At 41.4% G+C, this 27,938-nt stretch overlaps 1 protein-coding gene across 1 annotated transcript; it reads right to left on the reverse strand.

Annotated features, from left to right (window-relative positions):
* Positions 1-27,937, reverse strand: lrrc4ba (leucine rich repeat containing 4Ba). Its single transcript, XM_079643583.1, has 3 exons — positions 27,756-27,937; positions 6,917-7,453; positions 1-4,156 (listed from the first exon to the last, which is right to left on the reverse strand). The coding sequence occupies exons 2-3, from the start codon at positions 7,160-7,162 to the stop codon at positions 2,222-2,224; spliced, it is 2,181 nt and encodes a 726-aa protein (XP_079499709.1). The 5' UTR covers positions 7,163-7,453; positions 27,756-27,937; the 3' UTR covers positions 1-2,221.
* Position 27,938: the final 1 nt, after the last annotated feature.

Raw genomic sequence — 27,938 nt, forward strand, 5'->3', positions numbered from 1 at the left:
TTGTATGTGCCAGGTTTTTTTAATTTTCAAAGTGACCTCTGCTAACAGAACATCTCTCATAATTATAACCAGTGTAATTAGCTAATTATAATAACAATAACAATATTACAATAAAGATATCACTTGAAAAACAGAAAAATAATCAAACTAGATAAAAACCCAAAATAAAAAACACTTATCATAATAATTTTGTTTTTTTTAAAAGAGATCTATAAGGTTCTATATTTTTTCATTGAATTGTCCTTTTTCTTTAGAAAAATGTATCCCACCACTGTATACTGTACTGTATGTCACCTCCACCTTCTAACTGAACGAGCTTAGCTTACCTTTAAAAATGCTTGGCAATGCCTGTCGTCCATTTAGCTCCCTGCTGCCATGAAATCCACTCATACACGATAACACTGAGATACAGTTGTGAAATAATCCCCTGCAAAGGAGCAGTCTTGATCAAAGGTTTGTGTCCTGTCTTTAATGGGTGATAACATTAGGGGTCCTGACTGCTTGAGAAATCAGAGCAGACGAGTCAGTATGGGCTGGACTGAGGAAGCCATTTTGAGGTCCAGGTTATTTCCTGCTGTTGCATGTGGAGTTCATTTAGTGGCACGTTGCGTCCATCCCACGGCCGTGCATTAGACAAAGTCCAACAGGATCAGTCACAAAACAGTGTCATATACAAATGAAAAAAATTATAATTTTCAGCTATTTGTAGGCACAAGTAGTAATAATAATATCCATATGAATGATAATAATGATAACATAATAACAATAATGTGTCGTATCATAACTACAATACATTATTTGTTAAAACCGAATTTTTAGCCAATCTTGAGTACATTTTTGGAGAGGGTCCTAAATTAGCATGTGTCAAATATTGTAGATAATGAAATGTGTTCATCATTAAATAATCAATGATATGACAAATAAAGCTAAAGCTTGTTATCATTATTACCATACTGATCATTATTATTATTGCTCTAGCTACATTGTATACGAAATGATGAAGTGCTGTAGTTTTTATATCTTAAACCGAAGACGTAAATACTTCTCTTCTCCAATGACCCTGTTTATGTAAATGCAACAAGAGAGGAAAACACTTTGTGTGGCTACAAAAAAGTCGAAACCAAAATAAATTCACTTTGCCAGGATTTTGTTTTAGCTCCCTCTGAGCAGATGCCACTCTCCTATACGTGTCCTTATGCAGCACAGTAGGAGCGGCCATCTTGTTCCAATTTTGGAAAAGTTGTTACGAAGCGCTACTACAACAGCTGTGTGTACTTATTTTTTTAATATATTCTTCAGACATTGTAGTTTTCAGTCAGAAGATTAATAAAGATTCTTTATAATTTATTTCTTTGAATGAAAATATATTTACGGTATATATAATATGTACTTTCAGTCCTTTTTTATCTCTCAAAGTCCTTTTTGCCATGAGATTCGACATTGTCCCATTATAACCCACTCTGTTTCGCTTATCTTTCAAAGAAGACATTAGCCAGTAAGGTGTAAAAGGGAAAAGAGTGAGAAAGTGAGAGTGAAACCGTCCCGAAAAAACAATAGTTTTTGATCTGTCTCCCTTTAAAAAACGAGCCTGATACATGCGTTTTGCACAGAATTGCTTCCTGGGAAGCACTAAATGCTGGGACTGTACCGCGCACCCAAACCATTGTTTGTTATTCAGTGGCTCTGCCAAGCACTAATCTGACAACATGTTCAATGGCCAATATTGTGTCTCCTTCCAAATATATACACTGTATGTGCCTGGAAATATATGAAGCAATCGGTCAAAAACCTAGAGAGGCTCATTGCCTGTGTATTATTCAAAGCTTTCCACTGTGGTGTGGATGCAAACGACACATTTGCTTGATCTTGGACTTTGGCAAAGACTATAGCAGGCTGCACAGAACACAGAATGATTCTGATGTTTGTGGTCAACATTATATCGTTTTTTGTCTAATTTATTTGAAAAATATGTGTGGATGCTTTTGCAGGGACTAGTGCTGATCTGCCATTGTACTCTGTCTCCTTCAGTCCTCCTGTTTGCTTCTCTCTGTCAACAGATTGACAAGACAAAGCAGTGACTATGTGTAATATAATCTTCTCTGGAATCTGTCCATGAGGACAGTAGGCTACTATCAGTCTCATATACTTGGTCTCACAGACTCTTTCTGTCTCACTGTCTATACCAGCATCTCCTGACCTCTTACTTTCACTCTCACTTTAATCAAATTTGAGTCTCTTGCACATTTTCCTTTGAGCTGCTCTTAAAAAGCAGTGGCTCATTCTGGCATTTTCCCATAAGGCCTTTCAGAGAACTGTGGAGACCCAACTGGGGCACAGGGGATGTCAGGGTGCCACCCATGGGTGCTCCTCCACTGGTTGGAACCTGGGAACAAGACATGGAGGTGTTCTGAGACTGGGAGCAAGGCAAGGGGTTGTTGTTGTTGTTGAGTCCCATGCCCGTGCCCATGCCCAGGCTCATCATGTTGTTGTTGAAGTGATGAGTTTTGTAGTAGTGGTTGAGGTGCTCCGATCGTGCCAGGTTGGGCAAGTTGACCATCTCTGGATGGTGCAGCCTGAGGCTCTGTCCCCCTCCTATTCCACTACTTCCACTCTGCGTCACTGTGGAGCCTCCTGAGATACCGCTGCCCCTACCACTGGCTCCGGCCCCAAGCTCATCCTCCACATTGATGATCTCGATGGCACGAGCAGGGCCATGGTGTTTATGCAGCTGGTGCTGCTTCCTCAGCTTGTAGAACACCACCAGCATCACCGCTGCCATGAATGTGATGGCTACAAAGCAGCCAATGATGATCTTTGTGGTCTTCATCACATCATCCAGGCCTGAGAAGCCTGGCTCAGTGATGGGCACAGTGAACGTGGGTCGGGTGGAACGAGGAGAGGAGGAAGACCAGCCTGCGGATAGGGAGGAGGCTGTGGTAGAAACACCTTCACGCCACAGGTGGCTCGAGGGTGTGGGGACATGGATTATTGTATGATTGATTTCTGTAGGATAATCTCCATCTACTGGGGTCTCCACTGTTTCCACTGTGACTGTTGTAAAGTATGTGTAGTTGACACTGGCATCAGCAGCAGTGACATTAAGGACAGCAGTTGCCGTGGTATTGCCAGCAGCATTGGTTACCATGCAGGTGTACTGGCCCGTGTCACGCAGGGTCACATTTGTGAAGTTAAGTGTGCCATCATGCAGGACAGATATCCGCACCTTGTAAGAGCCATGGGTCATTAGAGTGCCATTAGGGGTGATCCAGTTGACAGATGTTGTGGAGGTGCTTGTGCGACACTTGAGCTCAGCGGCCATACCCTCGGTAACATTGAGGTCTGTAGGTGGCTCCACAATGACCGGTGCATAGCAGGTGAAGTGGCTCTGGTCAAGCTCTCCAATGTACTTGCCCTTTAGGAATGGGGGAGCGTGGCAGCGGGCACAGCAGGTGGTGTTGCTCGGCACCGTCTCTTTCAACCACCAACTTAGCCAAAGGACGTCACAGTTGCAGATCCAGGGGTTATGGTTAAGGTGTACCCTCTCCAGCTGGTGAAGGGGTGTGAAGAGGTCATGAGGCAAGGAGTGCAAGGAGTTATGGGACAGGTTAAGCTCTTCTAGACTTTTTAGGTCATCGAAGGCGTTGCGCTCAATGACTGACACCTGTGAGTGCATAAGCCACAGCTTGCGGAGAGACACAAGGCCCTGGAAGGAACCGGGTCGGATGATCTCCAGTCGGTTTCCTGACAGCTCCAGCTCCTCCAAACGCACAAGGGCTGTCAGTTTGGGAATGTCCTTCAACCCGCACATGCCCAGATTAAGGTAGCGTAGATTGATGAGGCCAACAAAGGCTGCATCAGAGATGAAATCCAACTTCTTGAGCTCACCGAGGTCCAGGCGCCTAAGTGAGGGCACTCGGTGGAAGGCATAGCCTGGTAGAGTCTCAATGGGGTTGTTGCGCAGCCACAGCTCCCGCAACTTGCTAAGGTACTCAAAGGCGTGTGATGGCACCAATGTGAGGCGGTTGTCGAAGAGCTCCAGTGTGTTGAGGTTGGGGAGGCCATTGAATGCTCCAACTTCAATCTGACGGATCTGATTCTTTGAGAGCTGGAGAATCTCGAGGTGCCTCAAGTGCTTGAAAGTGTCTGACTTAATAACCTGAAGGGACAGAAAATCCTTAAGTTACTATACAAGTAGAATTATTTATGTAGATCACAAACATACAACTAAGTGTGTGTTACAAAGACAACTATGTGGTGACATTTGACATAGGAAGGTTTTGGAAGTAAAAAAGTGTACTATCAATTGTTTTTGTGACACACTCAGCATAACTTAACTTTCACTCTGTGGAATCAACCATATAAAGTGTTGTATGCTGTATAAGCTTGCCTAAAAGAAAAACATGTTAGCATATAAACATTGACAGAAATGAAGCTCTTATAGTGATAGATTATCTAGTAAACTAGGTAAAGACATCGAAAACACCAGAAAACCATGTGAAGAATAAAAAAAACATTGTCAATTAAAGATTTACTGGCAAAATAGACAACATCTATGTTAAATAAATTAACTGTGCAAATATGAATTATTAATTTCTCTGCTCATATCGGTTACAGTTGACCTTTCCACCCCACTGATTATTGCTGCTGTGTGCAGGGGAAGGTGGTCGTTTCAGACTCCCACTGCCTGCTGACAGCGACACCAGCCAGTTGAACATATGCATCTTACGGCCTTGGTTTTGACACTAAGGGTCACCCTGGACTCCATATTGGAGATCTCATGTTATGGACACAATAATATGTATCAGATGCTGGACTGAGAGTTATACTTCCATCATAAGAGTATGATGTATATACTTAAGGTTGATTGTGTTTTATTTTGTATTTCTTTTACTGTTTTTATTTTGTATCTTTTTATTCTTGTAAAGAACATTGTGATATTATTCTAAACTTAAAAATACATTACTTACTGAAAGAAGTCTGTACGGTAAAACCCAAATCCCTAACCGTGTCCCTTGTCTTGTCCCTTAGCTCTGGGTGAGTTTCAACCTATGGTTTCAACATGATAATAACTTCTGAGACCTCAAGATTGTGGCACTGCTAATCTTTTGGGGCATACAGATGGTGAGCAACTCTCACACTTTATTTGTAGTTTAATGCTTTTATTAAAAAAAGAAAAGCGCATGTTAAACACTAGACTTCAACTTTAAGAACTGTGTTAAACTACTGTAAGTCCTTTTATTGACCTTAATTCATTGCCTGCATGCTCCAGGCTCCAAATGCTTTTCACACTGTGACTCAGGGGACTTTCTACAGCCACAAATAATCCCTTGATAATTAGCTGATTGTCAGTGTTGACCAATACATGTTATTCTGCAGGGAGACATGATTACAAAAAAATTGTGCTACGGGCCCTGGACAGCACACACGAGCAATAATGGGACCAAACTGGAGCTCAGTAGGCAAATATTGCATGCATATATATCCATGCAAGAAAGCAAGACTAAAACCCCTTGAATCTCAAACTGTTTAAGATCATACAGTCTATGTTTGAGAATTGTTTGGCGAAAGCCCTCCGTAAGACACACGGATACAGGCCACTGCCTCTTCTGTATGTAGAGCAGGAGCGAAGAGCGGAGAGAGAGAGGGAGGGGTGGATATGTTAAGAGGGGGTGGGAGCTGTCAAGGCTTTACTCTCAGGGTACTCAGTGAAGGAAAAAATAAGCCAGAGAATCTAGGATGCCTTTAGGTGTTAAAACATTTTTAGATTTTTAATCATTTCAAGAGAGGCTGCAGGATACAACAAACCAAATCGGAAATTGTAGGCTCAAAACGAAACCCAACGAATATCCTGCCAATTTCTTAAATGTGTCTTTCATGTGAATAGTATCCCTCAAAAACTCACAAACCAAATCTTGTGGCATAATGTCCCTTTAGTGCTCTGTTAACATCACATAATGTTTAATAAGATGTGTTTTACGAGGAATAAAGGGACATAACTAAGACTGCTCTGTCCAACGAACGTGATGAAAGGTGCACTGGAGAATTTGAACAACGTTTACCATACTTGTCACTTGTCATTACAGAAAAAAGAAATGGTGGGCATTTATTTAAAAGAAGACATTGCAATATGAGGAGCGATCCAATTACTTCAAATGCTGCTGCAAAGAGTAAAATCGACCAACTCTGTTCATAAATGTAGAGATTTTCATTGCATTTGTGCTTTGTATTGATGGTCTGTGGGTAAACGCTCTCTCCAGCGTTGTCTAGGGACACTAGATAAATTGGTAATGCATACAAAAGGGGAAATGGTGTCATGAAAAAAAGTCTTGCCTTCAATTCATAAAATATTCCCTCAGTTCAGCTGGGGCTTGAATTTTCTTTTCTACCATTATCGCTTCAGCCTTTTCTCAGAATTAAAGTTTTGAAGAGAAAACTAACAAGTTAATCCTAATGTCCACAACTGGCTGCAAGAGCACACATTACCTCTGTATATAAGGGTTAAAGACACATTTATCATATGTCTCCGTGTGAACTTATTTATGCATGTGTGCTGTTTGAATCCGCTATCTAGGATTTATCTCTAACTTTATGAATAGCAACAATGATAACAGAGAAAAATATGTAAAATAATCTGTCGACATTTGCATGTTTTAGTTTGTCACTTCTGCTGTGATGCAATTCGTAATTATAAAAAAAACACAATTTAGATTACTTGTTGGGACTTACATTGATAATGCAACAAATATATGTATTTTCTCTGAATTAAAAGCTGGGTTTGTTGTGATAGCAACCTCTGTATATTATGTGCCCTAGTTGTATGTAATTACATACAACTATTTTCTTATGTATTGTCATGCCAAGTATCATGTTTACTGTGCTCAACAAAAATCAACAATGACAGTGAGACAATTTGTACCTGTATGGAGTTTTCCTGCAGGTTGAGGTATCGTGTGTTGACTGATATGCTTTCGGGCACCTCATCCAGGTTCTGCCTGGTGCAGATGACTCGGCTGGCCTGGTTGGAGCAGGTGCAGAGGGAGGGGCAGGCGGAGGCGGCTCGCACCAGCTCCGGCCCAGCGTGGAGGAGCCGCAGTAGCAGCTGGGCCAATAGAAAGAGGAGGGGGGAATGGCCGGGAAGGCAGGTCAGCGTGGCGATGCGCATGGCAACTGGGACATGACCCTGCTCTTTAATCCGAAGGTACAGGTGAGGTGACTCCACGCTTGTGGATCTGCGGGAATTTTTTTTATTTACCCTTTGGTCCTCCAGTGGCAATTTGTTCTTTCTAATTCATCATCCTCTGAGATGTTATTTGTCCTCTGCCAATCCCTGTGTTTTTTCCTTGTGTTTTTTGAACATAGAAACATGCAGATACACAGAGGTTTCTCCCTTTTTCCTGTGTTGTCTGGAGATTTGAGTGAGGATTTTTGTGAAGTGAGAAGAACCCAGGAGTTACTGTAGAAGAACAAAAGAGAGGGGAAAAGGGGGAGAGAGGGAGAGAGCAGATATTAGAGACAGAACACAGACTGTGCTACGTGTTTCCACAAACAAATGCGCATGGCTACCTATTTGTTCTAACAAATGAATAGAACAAATAATAGGTAGACATCTACAGTGGTTTATAATGGGAGGGTTGTCAAATAATCTTTGAAAAGCATTAGGACTTCTGTGTCACTGCTCATATCAAATCCCACATAATCCCTGAGCAGACGTTTTGTCAGAAATAAAACCCTCACCAAGGGCAGGTGAGCCGATTCCTGTAATGAATGGTTCAAGCTGGTGGTGCGGAAATAGGGAAATTATGACATTGTGTTTTTATCTTAGCATGCAAACATTAATAAATAAGAGACATTCATTTTGAAACATTGGTGTAATTGTTATCAATTGAGTACTATCACACGCAGTCAAGCAATGAATGGCTGCATTCAGGTTCCACTCTGGTTTCCAGGGCAGATATTTGTTTTTGAGTTTAGGTTTATGAATAAAGATATTGGAATTATTTATTTAGAAAACTTCTAATTAATGGATTAATTATACAGACAACAAAATGGTCATTGCAGTCCTTTATTCAGACAGATGCATAAGGACAATTATATAAAAGTATTATAAGAAGGAGCTGATAATTGTTATCTGAATTCAGTAATGGGTCTAATGACAGTTAATTAGTTTAATGATATGATATGAAATAAATACATTTGTGAATTTCTGACTAACACATGTTAAATACTTCCACATCAATGACTTTAATGATTCATTTATTCTCAAAATAGTCTTAGATAAATGTTCTCTTAAATAATTGTCTTATCACTTCAGCACTAATTAGGTTTGAAAAGATAAAATATGTACAGTATATAAATAGAAGGATAACCATAAAAATTAATGTTTGTCATCTGTAGAACAAAATGTAGAGAAACAAAGAACATAGTTTCTGAATCAATCAAAAAAGTATTTGGGGAGAAGAAGGAAGAGTGAGGAAACCCATGGATCAAATATTTCTGGGTTTAAAACGAGAATTCCCTGTTTACAAAGTCTGAAACAACATTACTGAGGGACTTGCATTCTTGGAAACAATTGGTTTCTTGCAATGGCCAATAATGGAAGAATAGAAGAAAAAAAGAACCTTCTGTTCAGTGAAAACAAGCTCGTCAGTGACAAGAAGCAACAGGGTTTATGGGACGTGTGGTCTTGATTTTGACAAGCATTTATAACACTCCCAGTGTGAGATAGAGGCTTGCACTCATCTCAGGAATGGCTTCATCTTGTAACGCTAATTATACCAGATATGACTATTTATACAGCCACAACATTGATGTTTGAGCATGCTTTCAACTTTTGGTTGAATCAAACTCATAAAAGCAAGTCCCAAACATTGAAGACAACAAGAGGCTGAATCGGTAAGCAGTTCCACTTTTTTTGTTGCAGTAGCATAGACGCGGTGGTTGGACCAAAATGCTAATTCCATTCCGGCGCGAGCACAGCCTTGCATGCTCTGGGGGCTGGAGAATGGTAGCGAATGGTGCAGTCTGCATTAACACTAATAGATGGCCGACTCAAGTCAGGCTCCACCAGCCGCTCTCTCCCTCTGCAGGTTATTTAGACCTGAGTAACCTTAATAAGGGCATCCAGCAATCTAGATACGGTTATTAATGATGATGGTTGTAATGATAGGACTTTGACACGCAAACTCATTTGACACGCTTTGCATCCGCACTTGGCACAGTAAGAAAGCGGGGAAGGGGTAAAGAGAGAGACGGAGAATGAGAAGAGGAGAAGGATTATTAATCTGATAGATGACTGTATGGCTGCAGGCAGAGAAGGGAATTATCAACACTACAGTAATAGATGAATACTGAACAGCTGCAGAGAGCGGACCCGAGAAAGAGAGAGATAGAGAGAAAGAAAGAAAGAGAGAGAGATATTGAGACAGATGGAGGGAAGGTTGAGTGAAAGGGATGATGAGGGATCAAGACCCAGAGCGAGGTATAAATAGTGGGAAGAGCAGAAAAGAGATCAGTAGTAAAAGAAAGATAAAAAAGTGGAAGAGGTAAAATACGGAGGGGAGAAGAAGAGACACATTAATATTAATAATCTCTTGCTCAGTGAGAGAGTAAGAGAGGAAGAGGGGAGGAAGGCTCAATAGAGAGATGAATATAAAACAGACAGAGATGGAGGGAGGGGAATGACAACACAGAGACGCATATAAAACAGAAAGCGACAGAGAGATGGAGGTAAGAGACAATACAGCAGGAGGAATATGAAACAGGTGGATATATAGACAGAGAGGGAGGGGGGAGAGCTGGGGCGGGGTAGGTGGGGGCGAGATTGATCAATAATGCGTACGCAGTAGTTCAATTACATTAAAACACACACAAGGACACTGTGATAAATCATATCGGCAGCAGCATCTTGGATCAGACCGAACAGGACACCATCAGGACCAGCAGCCTGCAACGGCTCCTCATCCGGATCCCGACACAGATGGCGGCACCGACGGATTAAGAGTCAGTAAAGTGTTATTTTTGGATCGACTCTCACCTTTTAATGTTTTTTAATTTCTACCCAACTTTCTTTTTTTTGTATTTACCAGCGAGAACTAAGTGCTAGAGCTATTTCAGGTAGACAGCATCTGAGCAGAGTGGAAAGGTGAAAGAAGAAAAAAAAAAGTGAGCAGGTGGAAGCAGAGGCTGAGGGGAGGATGGTGCTCAGATGCTGAGGGGAGGTGACGAGCGAGGGTCCACAGAGGAGACGTAGACTAGTTGGATGTGACAGCTGGTTAGAGGCGGGTTGATTGTGTTCGGCCTCACTGCTGTCACTTTCCACATGTACACAAGTCTCACCTGTAACTGTTCCTCCTTCTCCTCTTTCTGAACTTCCTCTCTCTATTTCCCTTGATATCTTCCTCCACCTATCTCCCATCTCCTTCTATAAATGGAGGAACACTCCTCATCTCTCCAAACACTTTGTGCACCCCCGACACTCCTCTCCTCCCAGCTGCCTTACACCTTTTTCCACCCTACTAAAACTTGTTTCCTGGACCTCCAATGCCCCCCCCCCTCCCCTACACGACACACTGTAGGTTTGAATCGAGGGGGTAAATGCAGCAATTACCTCGCAGTTTGATGAAAGTTCATGTCCATGATGCATATTAACCTTTAGCCCCACCCCCCTCGTTCTCTTTTCAACCACACACCCACCCACCCACCCACCCACCCCCACCCCCACCCCCACACACACACACACACACACACACACACACACACACACACACACACACACACACACACACACACACACACACACACACACACACACTTCCTTTCCCCCTTTTGCTCTCTCTCTGCATTCAAATCTTAGCCGACTGAGTTACCATGGTTACCTATTCACCACAGTATCCCACTCTGTCCAGCTGTATACCAATTCCACATCCACCCCTCTCCACCGCTTCCTCCCCCGTCATTAGCACCCTATACACACTCGTATACAAATGGCACGGACCAAACATGAGTGTGAATGACATCAACTATCCAAAAAACCTTGAGGCTTGATTGCAGCAGGCCTTTACTCTTTTTAGCGCTGACGATGATGATCCCGTGACCCGCAGTGGTTTACAGTGAAGGTGAATTCACTTTAATTTGTCCTGTGTGTCGCCACAAATGACAAGTGCCCACAAATCACCAGTGCAAAGGTCAAGGTCATCTCTCCTCGGTGATGATTAAGGGCCAAAATAAAAGGTAAGTACACTGAGATTGTGGCTAGTACAAAACATTTATTTCAGTAATTTAAAAGAATAAATATAATTAAAGAGCTAAACAAATGTGTTTGTAAGAGTCGGCTCCTTAAACGACTTGAACTAAGCAACAAGTTTTCCAAAAATATATAATTACACAAACACAGACTTTACTATTGGCAGGACAAAGGATATAGATGGAAATTATTCTTTAAAAATAAACAACGCTACAGTAAGTACTGGGTTAGGTTAGAATGAAGTTTTTAAATAAAGAAGGTGACAACTTCCTGCAGGGGTTACACTTTAATATAACTGATCATATTTGCATATTTGTGTGAAATTAAATAAGTTGTTGTTTTATTTGTGTGTGTGGAAAAACTTAATGAAACAGATAAAAACATTTTTAATATTTCTTAATACATGTTAGAACAGAGTATAACTTTGAATCTAGCTTATTTTGTCACAAAAATGGCTGTTATACAAACTATTAACTAAACCATGTTTCCTATGTTTCCATTAAATAGGTACAAAAATAAATTGTTGTATTATATTCCATCATAGACCTCTTAAGTATGCATTTACTTTTAAACAGTTAACTATCACGGCCTTGATTTCATTTGAGCTCAGATTGTTTTCAAATGGTCTCCACTGCATTACCACAGTCATATATATATATATAATCATGTTATAATAGTTCAAATAATATTTTAATATTTAATTGTATATACATATTCATGGTTTTCTCCCCTTTAATTGTCGACCAAGAATGTTCCCAGTACTCCTGTAAAATGTTCCCTTGAGCTTCAAAGAGTAGCTTCGAAGTTGAATAAAACATTTTCCCACACTGTTGGACAGCATTACATATACAGTATATTCTCTGTTCTATAAGATATTAAATTCAAGACCACTTTTTTAAAGCTGTATGATTCCATCAAATAAAAAATTCTAGACGCCCCATGAATACTTTTACACATACAGTACTTCACCGTAACTCAGTCTGACATATTTTATATCTTTAGGGTCTTGACTAGAATTTAAAATCAACTTGTGTGCATCTATGCAATGCTTGGTTGCCCTGTATGCTTAACTTGCCAAAGGCTCTTTAGGGTTGAAGAGGGTAAAAGACCCCATCTTTATGTTTTTTATCCTAGCTGCTGTGATGTATCCTGGGAGTTTTATTTCATAAAGATTTATGTCAGCCTTTAAAGGTAGGGTAATTAAGTTTGGATAATGTTATCCTCCGGTACATCTCTATCTGCGACCACAGAACCATAATGTCAGAGTGGGGAAAAGAAGCAGAGTTACTGCACAGCAGATGGTTGGATGTAAACTTCTCGAACACATACAAAGAATGAGAGAAAGGCGAGAGAGAAAGATGTGCTGACAGTCGAACAAGCGTCAAGTCGAACAGACAAGAGTACGCTCTTTCTCTCCGGTGTCCTGTCTGCACATCAGCATGGAGGCACATCAATAATGACACAGCACACGGCAAGATGGCAGCTCATGTATCCAACGTAGAGAAATGCTCATCATGTCGATGTGTGCGTTGGGAATAGAGTCATGACCTTTCCTGATCGCGGTGACATCTCAGAAATCAGGGTTGTGGCTGTGAGGCTTTAAGACAGGGGAATATCTGCTCTCTCACACCCCAATTTCTGAGACATGTAAGTCATTTAAAATAATAACCAAAGACAGATTTTATACAACCACGGCAGAGAGCAAGTTTACTGTATCACAGCTGCTGATACTTCTGTTATATGTGCCAAACATGGTGATTTCTGGCAGCTGATATTCAGTCAATTTACTGAATCAATTCAATCAAATCACTTTTAAAAATCAGCTAGCACTGATCCATGATGGACCATATCAATATTGATCAACAACAAAAGCTTAAGCTCTTAATCTTGGCTCAATTAAATGATCAAACTCCACAGAAAGCAGTTAGATATTTGTTATTATCTTGTGTTTCAGTGAGTTTTAGTACTGTAGCTGCTGTTCCAGAGATTTTACCACTATAAAAAAAAGGAACTCTGAGGGAAATTGGCTCTTTTGGTCTAAACAGCATCAATGAAGTGGGTGTCATGAAGAGGGCAAGGGTAAGAACACAGATCCACCTCCTGTTCATTCCAACCCTCTCACACTTTAGTATGAATGCCAATAGCAAAGAGAGGATGTCTCTAAAAAAAACTGACACAGGCTTGGCACCTCGAGGCATCGCTAGGGGGTGAAGTCTCGGGGGGAAAGTGAATTCCTTGTTTCGAAAAGAGGATCATCCCCCTCTTTGGGAAGACTCTTTTGAACTCTATTCGTAGGACTGCAACACATTTGGGGGGTTATATTATTGGTCATCCCACTGTATCCAATGTGTTTAGTTTTAAACACTATGTAAGTGATAAAAGGTATAACAACTTTGAATAGTCATTGATTTCAAATGCATTCAGCAATGTTGAAAATGATTAAAATACACGTCTTTAATTATCCCAGTCATGTGTATAAGCACTGAAAATACTGGATCTCAGTCATCTGGTATTGCATAGTGCTAAAAGTTCCCCATCACTCACAAGTAAGTGTAAGTTAACTAAAGCTCTGGTTGTGTCTGCATGAACTCTTGGAAGAATATATCGCCCTCTTTAGCCAATAAATGCACATTAAAGGGGCTCGGAATATGGAAGTTAGGGTTAACAAGAGGGTTTGGGAGAAATAAATAAGGTGATATGTTGGCAAGACTAGATTGACTGAAATGTTAAATTACATTTGATGGTGAATAAAAAGGATAACATATGAACAGTTTTCTTTAAATTAAGCTATACTAAAATATTAACACTTTTCTTTGACAAAGATGAAAATAAAAAGGTCAGAATTTCAGTCAACTAAAAACTAAAGTTATGAGGCTTAATATTATAAATATGATGATGAAATAACAAGAACATCTGACACAGCATTAAGACAAAAAAAAGCAGTCAATATTCACACTATTTATACAGGAATATTAAACTAGGTTTAGCTATGATATACGATAAGTTACTGGTCATACCAGACCAAGTGAGGCTGTATCGTTATTCCCTCGAGGGAATATAATTCACCAATGGAGCATTGAATTCAACTTTTTATTTCTACAATTTGTCCTTTCTTTTGTGAAAAGTCGCATAGTGTCACTTTGAAACTTCATAGAGCTAAGGTGAACCTCGGAGTCGAGTTAAAATTCACAGTGGGTTCATCATTACGTCATGTGATCCAATGTTAATAAAGCCAATAAAATATTGATGATTGCCGCTTTTAGTTTCAACATTTGTCAAATACCACTGAATTACAATCAAAACTCAGTCACTTTTCGTAGTGCTAAAAGTTTACTTTCCCTATGTGATAAATGTTAAAGTGGCGGCCGGCCCATAGGGGCGCCAGGTGCGCTGCCCCCATCTTCCAACATTAAAAATATATATATATATATTTAGGCCTATATATTTCAAAAATATTTTTTATTTTTTTATTTTTAATAAACAAGGTAAATATTATATAATTGGTATCAGTCAAATGTATAATCTACAATAAAATCTCGTTTAAAATTGTGTTACGATGTCTAAAGTTACTGATAAGTCACATGTTTCCTGCCTTGCCTTGCCCGGCGTTTATCATTACCCTCTCTCGTCTGGGCGCTATGCACAGCGCCCAGACGAGAGTGCAGCAGAAGCCAACTGTTGCTATCTTTAAACTATGCCGCCAAAACATAATTTCAGCCAATCAGCGTCATCAAATCTGATGGTCACAGGGCGCCTACGTCAGCGCCCGGTGCAGTCTGTGAGTTGTTTGGACTCGTATCCAAGGAGACAAAACAGGAGGCTGTCATTCACTCTGGAAGCTATCATTAATAGAAGCTAATGAAAACTCAGTTTTTGACATAAAAATGGAATTATGGATTATCAATACTTTTTTCAAAGTTACAGACACATTGGATTAACCTATGGATTAACCTTCAGCTGCTTTTTTCTCGTTTTTGATCAGAATAACAGCAAAAGGTGAGCATATCTCCGTGTTTTGATACCTAAAGCTACGTCGTGTGATGTCTGTATTTGCGTCCCCTGTCGCGAATTCTGATCGCTCAGTGATGATACTTATACTTCTAGAATCTGTGGAACCTCAGCTTGTTAGCTAAGCTTGTTTGTGTATATCCGATAAGTATATCGATTGATTTATACCTAGAGCGCGTCAGCATTTTTTCGCTCAGGGCTCATTTTTTCGCTCAGGGCTCATTTAGACGCTTATTGTGAGACTTGTGTTTTGTTTCGGTAAACATGGTTCATATCGTCAGTTAGCTTAGTTTCTTCCTGTTAAATTAGTAGGACACATTAATAGTTTATTACATTTTAAGAAGCCCGGAGACACAGTTTTGTGAAAAAAAAACGGGGGAAAAAAGCCCCTTAACAGGTTAAATGGGAATTAAATCATTTTAAGTAATTTTGAGTGTTTCCAAAGCCCCGGTGTTCTGCAGTTTGTGTGGGCCTACTGTACTGTTGCACAGTTTATGCTGTAGAAACTATGTCCAGGACAAGGTGTTTGGAAGTTTTGGAAGATTCATAGCTACAGTAACCACACTGAAGATTATGGAGGTATTGATCAGTCTTCTCATATTCCTTCCCCCCCCCCTCTAACATCACCAGAAGTCATAATTTAAGGGGTCTTTTCTCAAAAAAATTCGGACCCCCTTAGTATTGTTTGGTCACCATTTCCACAGCCCCATCTAAAATATTTTCCACCAGCCGCCACTGGCATGCAATATCCAACAGTTTACCAGGAGACGTGGACGTTTTCAGATTTCTCATAATTCAAAAGGCATTTGACCAGCAGACAAATGTCCTCTAAATACCACATCAGCTCAATCATAATTTATGAAAGTGATTCAGATTTCCAAAGAGGCCGGCCCCTCCAGTGAACTGCATTTGAGCACAAGGCGTCAAACCAAATCAGTCTCATCTCACTGCTTCTTATTAGAAGGGAATATGATGGACCACAATACAATCAAGTACGATGCTGCAGTGAGGTCTTTCACTTTCCCAGACGTTCATTTCTCCAGGCCTTTGAGGGCCGAAGAGGAGCTGCTCTATCACAAGTGTGATCTCCACTATCGCACAGCTCTTATGGAACAGACACATTTAGGATATGATAAATCAGTGCTAATACCGTCCCTCAGTGTCTGCTAGTTAAAATAACTTCAAATGTTTTATTTGGCAGGGGTTCCTCACTTAGCTTGCAATATCTGGTTTATCCCAACCTCAGCAAAAGAGCAGCTCATGCAGAATAATATAGGAGACTAACCTAAACTAAATATGAAGCCACCTAAGCAAACATGTTTCAATAATTCAAATAATAGCATTTTATTTGTTTCAGCATAATTTGACAGTCATCCAGCCATAGATACAGTTTCCCCTTAATCAGCCCATGATAATCCCATCCAGACCTTCTCCAATCTGCCACAAACCAGCATTAATGTTTATCCCATTCTGCTCATAGCCTCATTTTTCCTTCACACTCAGCCCTGTCCTGGTCCCAGGGTAGTCTATCACACTTAAAGCTTACACTCTTCACAGGCACTTATAAACATTTAAAGCATTTGACTAACCGCCAGGCAAAATTGACTTTGGGATGAAAGACATGGGGGCTTTTAAAAAATGAAAAGGGAAACTCTGCGTCGAGAAACAGAAGCCCTAATTTAATGGAAAACCAAAAAGAAAGCATTTATATTCTGCAGAGGTAGCCGAGTCACGCAGAGGGTTTTCTCTTTTTAATGATCTTTTGGGGGTTGGGGGGGGGGGGGGGGGGGGGGACTACAGGGTTTATGATAGAAGGTGCATGTGAATAGTTTTCAAATGGGCGTTGGAGGGGAGGCCACTGTGTCGTATTGTGGAGGATGGGACCGAGGTAGTCCCTCGCTTCCTTCCTTCTATCTGTGTCTCCTCCCCACTGTTTACCCTCCAACCCAGTCTCATAGCATTTCGTGTTCACCAACACGATTTTTAATCTAATGATTCGTGTTCACCAACACGATTTCCCCCTTTTTTTCGTGTTGCACAGCACGATTTTAAAAGCAATGTATTTCTATTGGTAGTCTCACGACATTACGTGTTATAGGAAGACCGGAAGTCAGAGTTGACGCGTTACAGTTTGACCCACACACACACACACACACACACACACACACACACACACACACACACACACACACACACACACACACACACACACACACACACACACACACACACACACACACACACACACACACACACACACACACACACACACACACACACACACACACACACACACACACACCAATGTGACTAATAGCATATTAACGTCCTTTGTGTTGCCTCAGTTATACCTGATTCATGTCTGGCTCCCAGGGGAAGGATCCCCCCCAGGTTATTGAAATATTCAGACGTTAGATGTTAGTACAGGTGAATCAATGATGCCAGTCAATAACTCCCCCTCCACAGGGATTTAAGGACAGGGTTGTGTAATACCAGCATGCTAACAAATGAAGGTGAAAACATCACTATTGTACTTGATATTGATTTTTTTCTTCTAGTGTACACAGTGATTTCCCAGCAAGTATAAGTTTAACACACTGAGTCTACCTACCCATTGCCTCTGATAGCCGATATCATTTAGTGGCTGGTATGTTGCAATGAGGCACACAAGGGAGTTGGGGTCGAGGGTTTAGGGTCAAAACATGTTCCTTAGTATTGTTAAGGTAATAAACCTGCAGTTTAAGGACGTGAATCACTTTGAAGCAGAGATAAGTATCTGCAAATATGTCACACGGACAAACATGGCATTTCCTTTCTGCATCCTGATATACGTTTTACGGTTTTGTTATAAGGCCCGAGTCCTTTAAAAAGTATATGGAACAGATTAAGTTCACAATTCAATAATTGTTCACTTTGCTAAATAATAAAACTATACTTCAATTTAACCCCAGCTGCAGTTAGTTAAAAATTAGGGAAATAAATACAAAAACAAAGTGTTTTCTTTTATAATATACTGCATGATTGGGATCCTAACTGTTCAAGAACAGGAACCATTATATTTTGGGGAATATATTTTTCAGATTTTGAACAAAATAAATCAAAGCTACTGAATACAAATACTACTGTATGATTTCCATATATTACATTACATTGCATGTTACTTGTTAGATGCTTTTATCCAAAGCGACTTACATATTGGGCAATCCCCACAGGAGCAATTTGGGGTGAAGTGTCTTGACCAGGGGCACAACGACATGTTGACTGCAGTGGGGTTTGAACCTGTGACCCCCTGATCCGAATACCAAGGCTCTATCCCAGGGCCGGCCCTTGGCATAGGCAGTATAGGCGAATGCTAAGGGCGCACCAATCAATGGGGGGCGCCGAAAAGAAAAAAAAAGAAAAAAAAAAAAGCTAGAAATTAAAAAAATATTTTTATTTTTTATTTCATAACAACACAATTTCCCGATTTTGGATCAACAAAGTACATCTTATTATCTTATACTAACAGAACTACGCCTATATTGCGTACAGCGCCCATACACTATGGCGCACTCCCCCCCCCCCAAATCAAGTTGAACCGCCCCAGCCCCAGTAAAAACCAGAGGTTTATGTGAAATAGTTATTTTTTTGAAATCATGGTTTTAGTGTGCAATTATAGGTTTTCATTTTGTATTTGTGTTAATTTAAAATAAATCAAACTCCCAAAAAACGTATACAGCTTTTATTAACATTGGAATTTACTGTGTAAGCGGCCGCGGGGGGAGAGCTTTAGAGAGCTCTCTCCTGAAAGACTGAGAGGCTCTGATAACCTCAGCTCAGTGAGGTAAAGTCACACCTTTAAATGATCATTATAGTTATACAAAAATAAGAGAATAGATTTTCATCTATTCCCTGCTGCTGCTGCGCCTGTTAAAATCTTGCCTAGGGCAGCAAATTGGTCAGGGCCGGCCCTGCTCTATCCACTGCGATGCACGCCACCCTGGCGTATATAACTTTGCAAGTAATTTTTTCTGAAACTGGATTCAGTAATGGCCCTGTAAATATAAATCTATAATGTAGTAATTTAAATACAATGTTGATGTCTTATAACGCCTTGTTACCAGTTGAGCTAATCTCTTATTTTGTGCTCCTCAGAACAGAAGGTCAATTGAGCTTATGATATTGTGATAAACAATTAATTAGACAGAAACTCCTCCTCATTTCCACTCTGTTTACTTATTAAGCTTCTTAATGTCATCTCATGACAGGACATCCAGCCTTAGATGCATTTACACTACCACGCTTTTTTGGCTTTAACAAACTGTTCAGTCTTATTATTGGAACATTATTACAATATGCGCTTATTTTTAGAAAACAGCACAACAGCCTGATGAGGTTTCTTAAACTGGAGCATTCAGTGTTCCACATTTTAATCACCACTCATCCTTGTCAAATAGGATATACTGCAGCCCCCTCTGCACTGTTTCTGTCTCCTACCTCGTCCTCCCACTCAAAGTGTCCAAAGACGCACCGTTGCTCTCATTAGGATGCAGGATGCGGAGACAAGCCATGATCTATTCAGAATTGCTCCTACAGGAGCGGGGACCTCCTCCCTTTTAGAGGGGGCCAAGAGTTGCAGATTAAAAGTCACTGTGTTCATCACCCTGCTAAAGCACTCTCATTAACAGACATTACATTACCTACCCCACATGTTCAAATCCCTAACTGGGGGCTTCATACTGCTTGTCATTATGCTGGGATAAAAGTCTTTTTAATGTTAACATCTTCCCATTCACTACGCCTGCTCTCAACTTCAAATGAAATCCACTTATTACTGTCCATTCAGTGGGCATTGCCTGGTTGTGACGCCGATTTTGTGAACAATTAATCCGTATTTAATGTTGTTAAGTGTGTTGATACTCTCAATTCCTGTGAGCTGAGGGGGAAGCCAGCAGCTAATCAAAATGTCTCTCAGCCATTTACAAAGCAATGTAAACGGCACAATTTTTGGGTTGCTCTAAAACCTTTTACCAGTGTTTCTGAGCTGAGCGTTTGTTGCTCCCAGCTGTTTTGGAGAGGAGGACTTGGTTCAGCCTTTTTTCATTTCATGCTGCCCTCGCTTTCCTTTTTTCGTGCTAGGGAGAAAGACTGAGAGTGTGTGTGTGTGTGTGTGTGTGTGTGTGTGTGTGTGTGTGTGTGTGTGTGTGTGTGTGTGTGTGTGTGTGTGTGTGTGTGTGTGTGTGTGTGTGTGTGTGTGTGTGTGTGTGTGTGTGTGTGTGTGTGTGTGTGTGTGTGTGTGTGTGTGTGTGTGGAGGTCGAACTGTAACGCGTCAACTCTGACTCCATGTGATTGTTTGTGTTTGCATCCTGTGAAGGGGTCAGACTGAACTTCAGTCAGTGTGTGTCTCATTATAAAAGTTACATGTCTGAGAGTAAAATATACAGGACTTGGTGTTTAAGTCTACATACCTTGTTTTAAAAATGTTTCCCTTAGAACCAGTAGATGCATATTTGATATAGGTCAGGTTTACTTAAAGATTAAATGGATTACTTTCAGAAAGTTTCAGTACATGAGGGGAATCTTTGTATATATCATACTGAAATCAATGTAAACTATTGAACAGAGAATGTTTTGCAGCCACACGAAGATCATGGGGCTTTGGGTCATTACAGCCATGGCAACTACTCCAACAGGAGCTTTAAAATACAAATATTTAACTAAAACAAATTGTTTGTGCAATGCTCATTTTAAATATTCAGCACTATTTTAGACTTCAGTTAAAATGTTTTCAGACTCTCTTCAGAAGAATTTAAAGAAACTCTGCTTCAACAACTCTGTGCAACAGCAACACTTCAGAGTTGCAGGTGGCATTTTTAAAGTTAACAAGTCAAGTCTCTCTAACTTTCATCAGGAACACACAATCAACTGCTCTACCTGGGCAAAGTGCACACACATTTCTTTTGGTCAGAATGAGTAAAGACATTGCAATCATAAGTTTACAACTCAAGGTCAAGGTCATCAATTTAGGATGGCACGAATGGAGCTATGGCCCTCCCTCACACTACTCATTTTAGAGAAATTAGTAGTTTCAACGTACTGAAAAAAGTAATGGAAACCCTTGTGTATAAATAACACAGTTACGCATCTGTAAATCATAAGTGTTTAAAAGAGAGGCATTTCAAAGAAGAATGATAATATCAATGACATTGTAACTGCTAACAGAGGACTGGCTTATCTATAGCCAGTTGAGTAGCACTGTTTTCTTCAAGGTTGTAACTTCCTGGTCGAATGTACTTACTGTAAGTCGCTTTTGATAAAAGCGTCAGCTAAATGCAATGTAATGTTATGTAATGTAATGATGTAGTAACATATTGTTGTGACAGTCATATTGCCGTACATGATGGTATATTGCATTGAATGGACCAGATAACATTAAAGATATGCAGAAGAAAAAGTACAGCAACATCAGCACTACTCTGCAGTGAACAGTAACTGATCTTACACTGTAACAGAGCTTCGTTTTTAATTAGGATTTCAGAATTGAAAAAGATGGAATAAACATTTAGAGTGTGGTGCAACATGTGGAATAGAGGGGGATACGCTCAAATGATGTTTCCAACTGTCTGTGCATATCTAGCTCCATGACTGTACACAGCACCTGACGCTTTTATGTTTGAATGGCTGTCTTTTCACAAACAAACAAATGGCGTGATAAGCAACACTCTCTTGGCCCAATCCATTCCTGCCTCGCCCCAGCCTTCTCTATGAGTGACACACTGACTAATACACAGACAGATAAACACTCACACTGACAAACACGATAAGGCTTTGACCACGGAACACTGACATGGACTGACTGATGGACGTCTCCATGGAGACCAGTCACCAAGACTGACACAATGTCTCTCGCATCCGAGCGCTGTGCCAACTAAATCAGAGAGGTGAGGGAGAGAAAAGAAAAAGAGAGCAAAGGAGAGATAAAGAGTGGAAACACACTGTGCGGCAGCAGAGTGATTACAAAGCAGCGCTGAAATATTCCAGAAGATCTGGTCTAAAGGGCCACGTGATCGTCTCCCCTGCCCCTCGATCTGCTTCTCTCACACCTCAGTCGCAACCCATCACTCACACCTCTCCATCACTTTTTTCTTTTTGATACACCTCTCCTTTTCTTTCTCCTCTGCATCTGTTCCTCTCTTTTCCCCCTTTTCGTTCCAATACCTTGTTTATTTCCACATCTCACCTCCTCTGCTGATTTCTCCTCCCTTCTCCTCTCTGCGGGTTCTTCTCTCCTCCCCTCTCTCCTTTTCTCTCTCTCTCTCTCCCTTTCTCCCACGCTGTGCGAAATGGAAGCTCTCAGAGACCTGAGGTTGCCATAGTAACCTGCCATAGTAACCACTCACCATCTTGCGTGTCTCCGTCACGTCGGCGGGGGTTCGTGGCATCCTTGGCCCTGTTCCGAAGCTCCCAAAACTAATGTAACGGGAAAGTTCCTGGATCTAATCTGTGCGTACCTCACCGAACCTACAAATGACAACCTCTCTGAAGGATTCAGACTGATTCCTGACAGAACAATTGTTAAACGCAGGTCAGTTTGATGTATTATTAGACATAGGTCACCACAGTCACAAAGCTGAGAGGGAAAGTGTCTCTGAAGGCTCAAAAATACGTTTTTTTTTAATCATTTCTAACTTTCTCAATTAAAAAAAGAATAGATCAGATCATGACTCACTTGGGGTACAGGCAAATAGTACACCATACTGTACCAGTAAAAAGCCTTTATTTCAATAGTTTACACAGGGAAATTTGAGCCTGGGCGCCTCACCGCTGCACCGCCCAATTCAAAGCTACCACAAGAGAAAAGTGCAAGAGGGGCAAAATATATAAATAAACTAGTACAACTGAGTCAACACTCTACCGCGGAGAGTCCAGGGAATGGGAAAACAAACAGTGGAGGCATGTGCAGGTTCACATGATGGCACTGAGAGTATTCGTTCTAACCATACAGCTAAATCTGTGATGTAGCTATGGCGCCTAGCTTCGCTAACTTCCTCCACTGTGTCTCCAGGGACTGCTTGCATGTATCGTCACCCTCCTCTGAAACCCCCATCTTACCATGACATCACCACTGCTGCCCCTAAAAAATATGATTAACTCGAACCAGGAAAAAAAAAAGGACATTTGATTACGTATCATCTTGTGCGACAAGCCGTGGCAACCAAACCTGTCTGTGTCAGGCTTGAATCACAAGTGGAAAAATCAACAAGGAAATTAAAAAAAAACCTGTTAAGCATCACACTTTGGTCATTAAGGGTGTAATTTCATGTTTACTGCGATATGTTTCTTGCTATGTACATCATCAATATGTATACTGTCATCATCAGCATCAGTATGCTACTACTGTTGTGCCTCCAGCCAGCGCAGTCAGTCAGTGAGGCAGACAGAGGAGCCAGACTCTGCAATGCTGTATTGAGCTCTTATGCTATCACTGACCCGAAACAAACTCCCTCAAGACTCTGTGCCTAGATGCAGCCAAGCCAACAGTGGCAGCAAAGCATGGTCACTGAGGCTTGACCGCTTTCATTACCCAATCACATTTACTAATACTTAATCTAACCAGGGGAAGATAATATCGCTACTCTTTGCCAAACTCAATATCAGACACGCAGGGCTGACCGCTCTCTCTGGCCAGCTCATTTCAAACGGCATAAAGCACCCCGACTGTTTCAGTCTCTCTCGTTACTGATGACTCGCGAGCAGGCAGCTTTCTTTCGACCTTCTTCACAAACGCATGATCAGATATTTTTCGCCAAACTCCGCCAGACAGCTCTCCCACGGCGCATTCAGGAGCTCATGAGGAGGGAGTGGAAAGGACTCGCCTCAGTCAATTTTTCCAGCATCCCGCTCCACTGTAGGTCATGATGAGAATCAATTCCTCTAGGGAAATCTCACCATTTCTAATTATGTCAATTCAATGGATTATGGCATTCATTTTTGTGTCATTAACCATTGCCATTCCTCAAACTATTATTTAATAATTAATGCCCGGACAGTCATCATGATCCCCGAAGGGCCAACACCCAGGCCTGGGCGGGAGACTCAATCAAGCCAATCACTGCTAATTATATCCACCGCGCCGTCATAGGCAGCTTAGCATTTCTGCTGTGGACGGGTCAGTGCTCATGCATCGCCAGCCCCCCAGGTAACTGAGATTATAATTTTGCCATATCATGCGCACAAACAGAAACTCAGATCTCCGTCCCCGCGGGTCTGGCATGGCGTGAGCACGTGGCGACCGGCAGGGACAGGGATGGGATCCCAGTGTCTCAAAAGTGAGCTTGTCATGCTGCATTATTCAAAAGGAACTGCTGGAGGTTTTTCCCACAATTTTCAGCCTCTCATTGTTGATCAGTGACTCTCTCTTCACCCTTCAACCTGTGTACACCAGCAAGTCTTGCCGCCATCAATCATCGACACCCTTGCCCTGTGAAGAGATCAGCGGCCAGCTTGCCCTGATTAGAGCAGTTTTAGTGTCATCTATAATCTCCGTTTCTCTCCGGCTCTTCCATTAACAGAAATTAGTGTTTGTGCATGAACTCAAGCATGCACAAATGCACACTCATACAGACACCAAATTTAGGGCAACTGTTACTCTCTTCGCATTCTAATGTAGCAGCAGAGACGTCCCTCAGAATTAATGCAGTCTTTTGTCCTTTAAGGTACAGTAAGGGGACAAGGAAAGGCAAGCTACACTTTAACCAGATCACAAGCATTCTGGCTTCATTTGATTCACAAATCAGTGACATTGGGAAATATTTTAGGGGGTAATCGTTTTTATACTGGACTCCTGTCGTGCCCTTTCCCACCCCGTGTGTTTGTTTTGAGAGGATTTGTTGTTACTTTTCCACATCTCCTCTGGATATAATCTGCAATGGCTCCATGATTCCAACTGTGCTGGAGCGGTGGGGGGCTGGGCATTATCTCAAAGTCACACCTTCCCTCTAGGCCAGGTGTGCAGGTGTAATTTACCATGTCCCTGTTAACCTGCTTGCTTGTTTTCATCAAGCTCATCGGCCATGCATAAGTGGTGTGCCTCGGAAATTAAAGAGCAGCCTGGCCTGATTCCTCAAATGACTTGAATCGCTCAGCCGGTGCTTCATTTGCAACACAGTAAGGAAACAGCAGCACCCACTTTTGTGGGACACATGTGACTATGTGTTCAAATTAATGGTTGACAGTTAAAATGTGTAAACGGTGATCAGAAGCTTTCCTTGCTTATTATCCTCAGAATCCTGAAAAATATCAGATATCCTTCATTTATTTATTCTGCTGACAGGTTGAAAAGTAATTGATGGGACATGCTTAATTGGGAAAAGGAGGCTGGATGATTTGAATTTACTTACAGGGAAAAAGTTGGATTTAAGTAAAGGACTTTCCTCTGGCCGACCACAAAGAAGAGCTTGAAGCCATCAGTGAAACAGCCTAAACAGGGAGCCTGTTACAGGGGCAGACTTGAAGGGGGAATAACCGGAATAAAACATTCTAGCACCCATTGACTAATCTGTGTTGACTTCCATTTGAATAATTGAACCATTTTATTTAAATGTATTTAAGGTCAAGAGGTGTCATGCCTTTGGTCCTTCAAGACTTAAGGAGATTTGACCTGAGTTGAGCATGTTTTCCTTCTATTTCCAGGAGTTTACTAATTTAGTACAGAAAAGAAAACACAACAAACAAGTGTGCAATTTTCTGGATTTCCTTTGAATTACCAGATTCTCAGGAAATGTCTCAACATTTCAACTTGGGTAACTCCTTAGTTGGGGAGTGGGAGGATGACAGCCGCAAAGTTCAAGACGAACAAATGTCACTGACATTTTTGCCTCGCTTTTGCAGCAGTGAGATGTCTTGATATTTGGAAGAGCTGCCCTGAGCTCGAGGACCTTGCTTTTAAATGTGATATCATGTGACAAGCCACTCATGAAGCCGGGGCCTTGAAGTGACTGGTGCTGTTGCATTCAGTATATGATCAGCTGGTAGAGACACTTCACTTCCTCACTATTTAGCATAAAACCGAGAATATAAAGGATAACATACAAATCTTTACAGGAAACATAAAAAGCTTACTATCCTCTTAAAGTTTTACTTCTGTAGCCCTTTTTTGGATCTATTGGAAAGAATATTCTCAGACGCAAGGGCTCATAAACCGTATGTGTCATGGTCACTGAGCTACGATGGTGGGGAAGTTTACAGGTAAGCGTTAAATGTAGTATCTGTGTGTGTATAAAAATCACAGAACATAAAATGCAAGCAGCCAAATAGCAGTGATTAATTGGTATGTGGGGATAAGGAAATCTGTATAATGACACAGGCCATCTGACAGCTATGTGTTAAACAAAAATGTCTTACATCAGTCCAACATTTCCTATATATAAATGATCCTTGATATTCTCCCTTCCTCTCATGCAAATCTACCGAAACTTGAAGTGTTGGAGGGGTCTCTCAGTGCTCCCCCCCCCCCAATCCCTCCTTGTTAGACCCCATACACACAGCAGCTCAACATTACCCCCTACATTTGTCTTGTCTAATCCTGCCCCAGTGCCCCATTTCACCTTCCAACACCCCATTAATAACTTATTCTCTCTCTCATAAACTCAGGAGATCATCCAGCTGGTCCACAGCACACACACTGCCAGCAATCTCCCCCCGCCAGTCCCAGCCGCTCGGATTGCTCTGAAACACTTCACATTAGCATTCAAATCCTCTCATAACCGTATCATTGTGTTGCAGATAGAGGCAGTAGATCTTCATTCATCAGTCCTAATCTATCTGCTCCTTGTTCTCAGCCGAAAGGGGCCCCAGGCTCTGACTCAGAGCTTAACCCACCGCGAATAAGCCGCAAGGTGCCTGCGCATTTTCTTCCAAATCTGGGGTCATCAACAGGGGCCAGCGGGGGGAAATGAACCCCAACACACAAATTAACACTGCAATGGGGTCCGATTAGACCAGTTTAATTGAGTATATTTAAGTGAAAGCGGCACGTTAACCGGATCAAGTAGCCCTGTCAACAGCTTGTGCTACAGTTAATGCTCCTCTTATCGCCAAGGTTAGATTAACTTGTATTGCCAAACAAATATGAGATAAACAAAAAGAATAACAAACAGTCGATAAAAGAAAAGTTTTAACTGTGCATATGGGCTTGGATAATCCAAATCAATTTATTTCCCCAATTTTTTCTCACACATGTCTCTCTCGTCATACATGTAATTCGTGGATATGAGCCATGCAGTCAGTGAAGAGGCCTGTTCCAGAATACACATGAGGAGAGTTCACATAACATATGAGGTCATGAATGCGTATTTCCATTACAACGCATTTAGTAGTTTGTTGCGCTTGCAAAATGCACAAACTGTCCGCATGCGCGCGCACAAACACAAGCCAGACAAACAACAAAATCAGAGCTCCTGAATTTGCATCTTCACTGTCTGTCTGTATGTCATCGAAAGCAACAGTGAGTGAGGAGGGACTCACCTTTATTTTAGGATGCAGCGATCAAGTCCTGAAACACATCTCGCTCAGCACGCGCCGGCCGGGTACTCCGAGAGCTCTCACCTTCCCTCAAATAACAGCTATTCCACTGCAGAGCCGCCGCCGACGCTGTCTTCTTCTCTGCTCTCCCTCCCTCTCCCTCTTCTCCCTCCTCTGTCTCCCTCA

This window comes from Notothenia rossii, assembly GCF_949606895.1.
Source record: "Notothenia rossii genome assembly, chromosome: 8".
NCBI classification, from domain to species: Eukaryota; Metazoa; Chordata; class Actinopteri; order Perciformes; family Nototheniidae; genus Notothenia; species Notothenia rossii.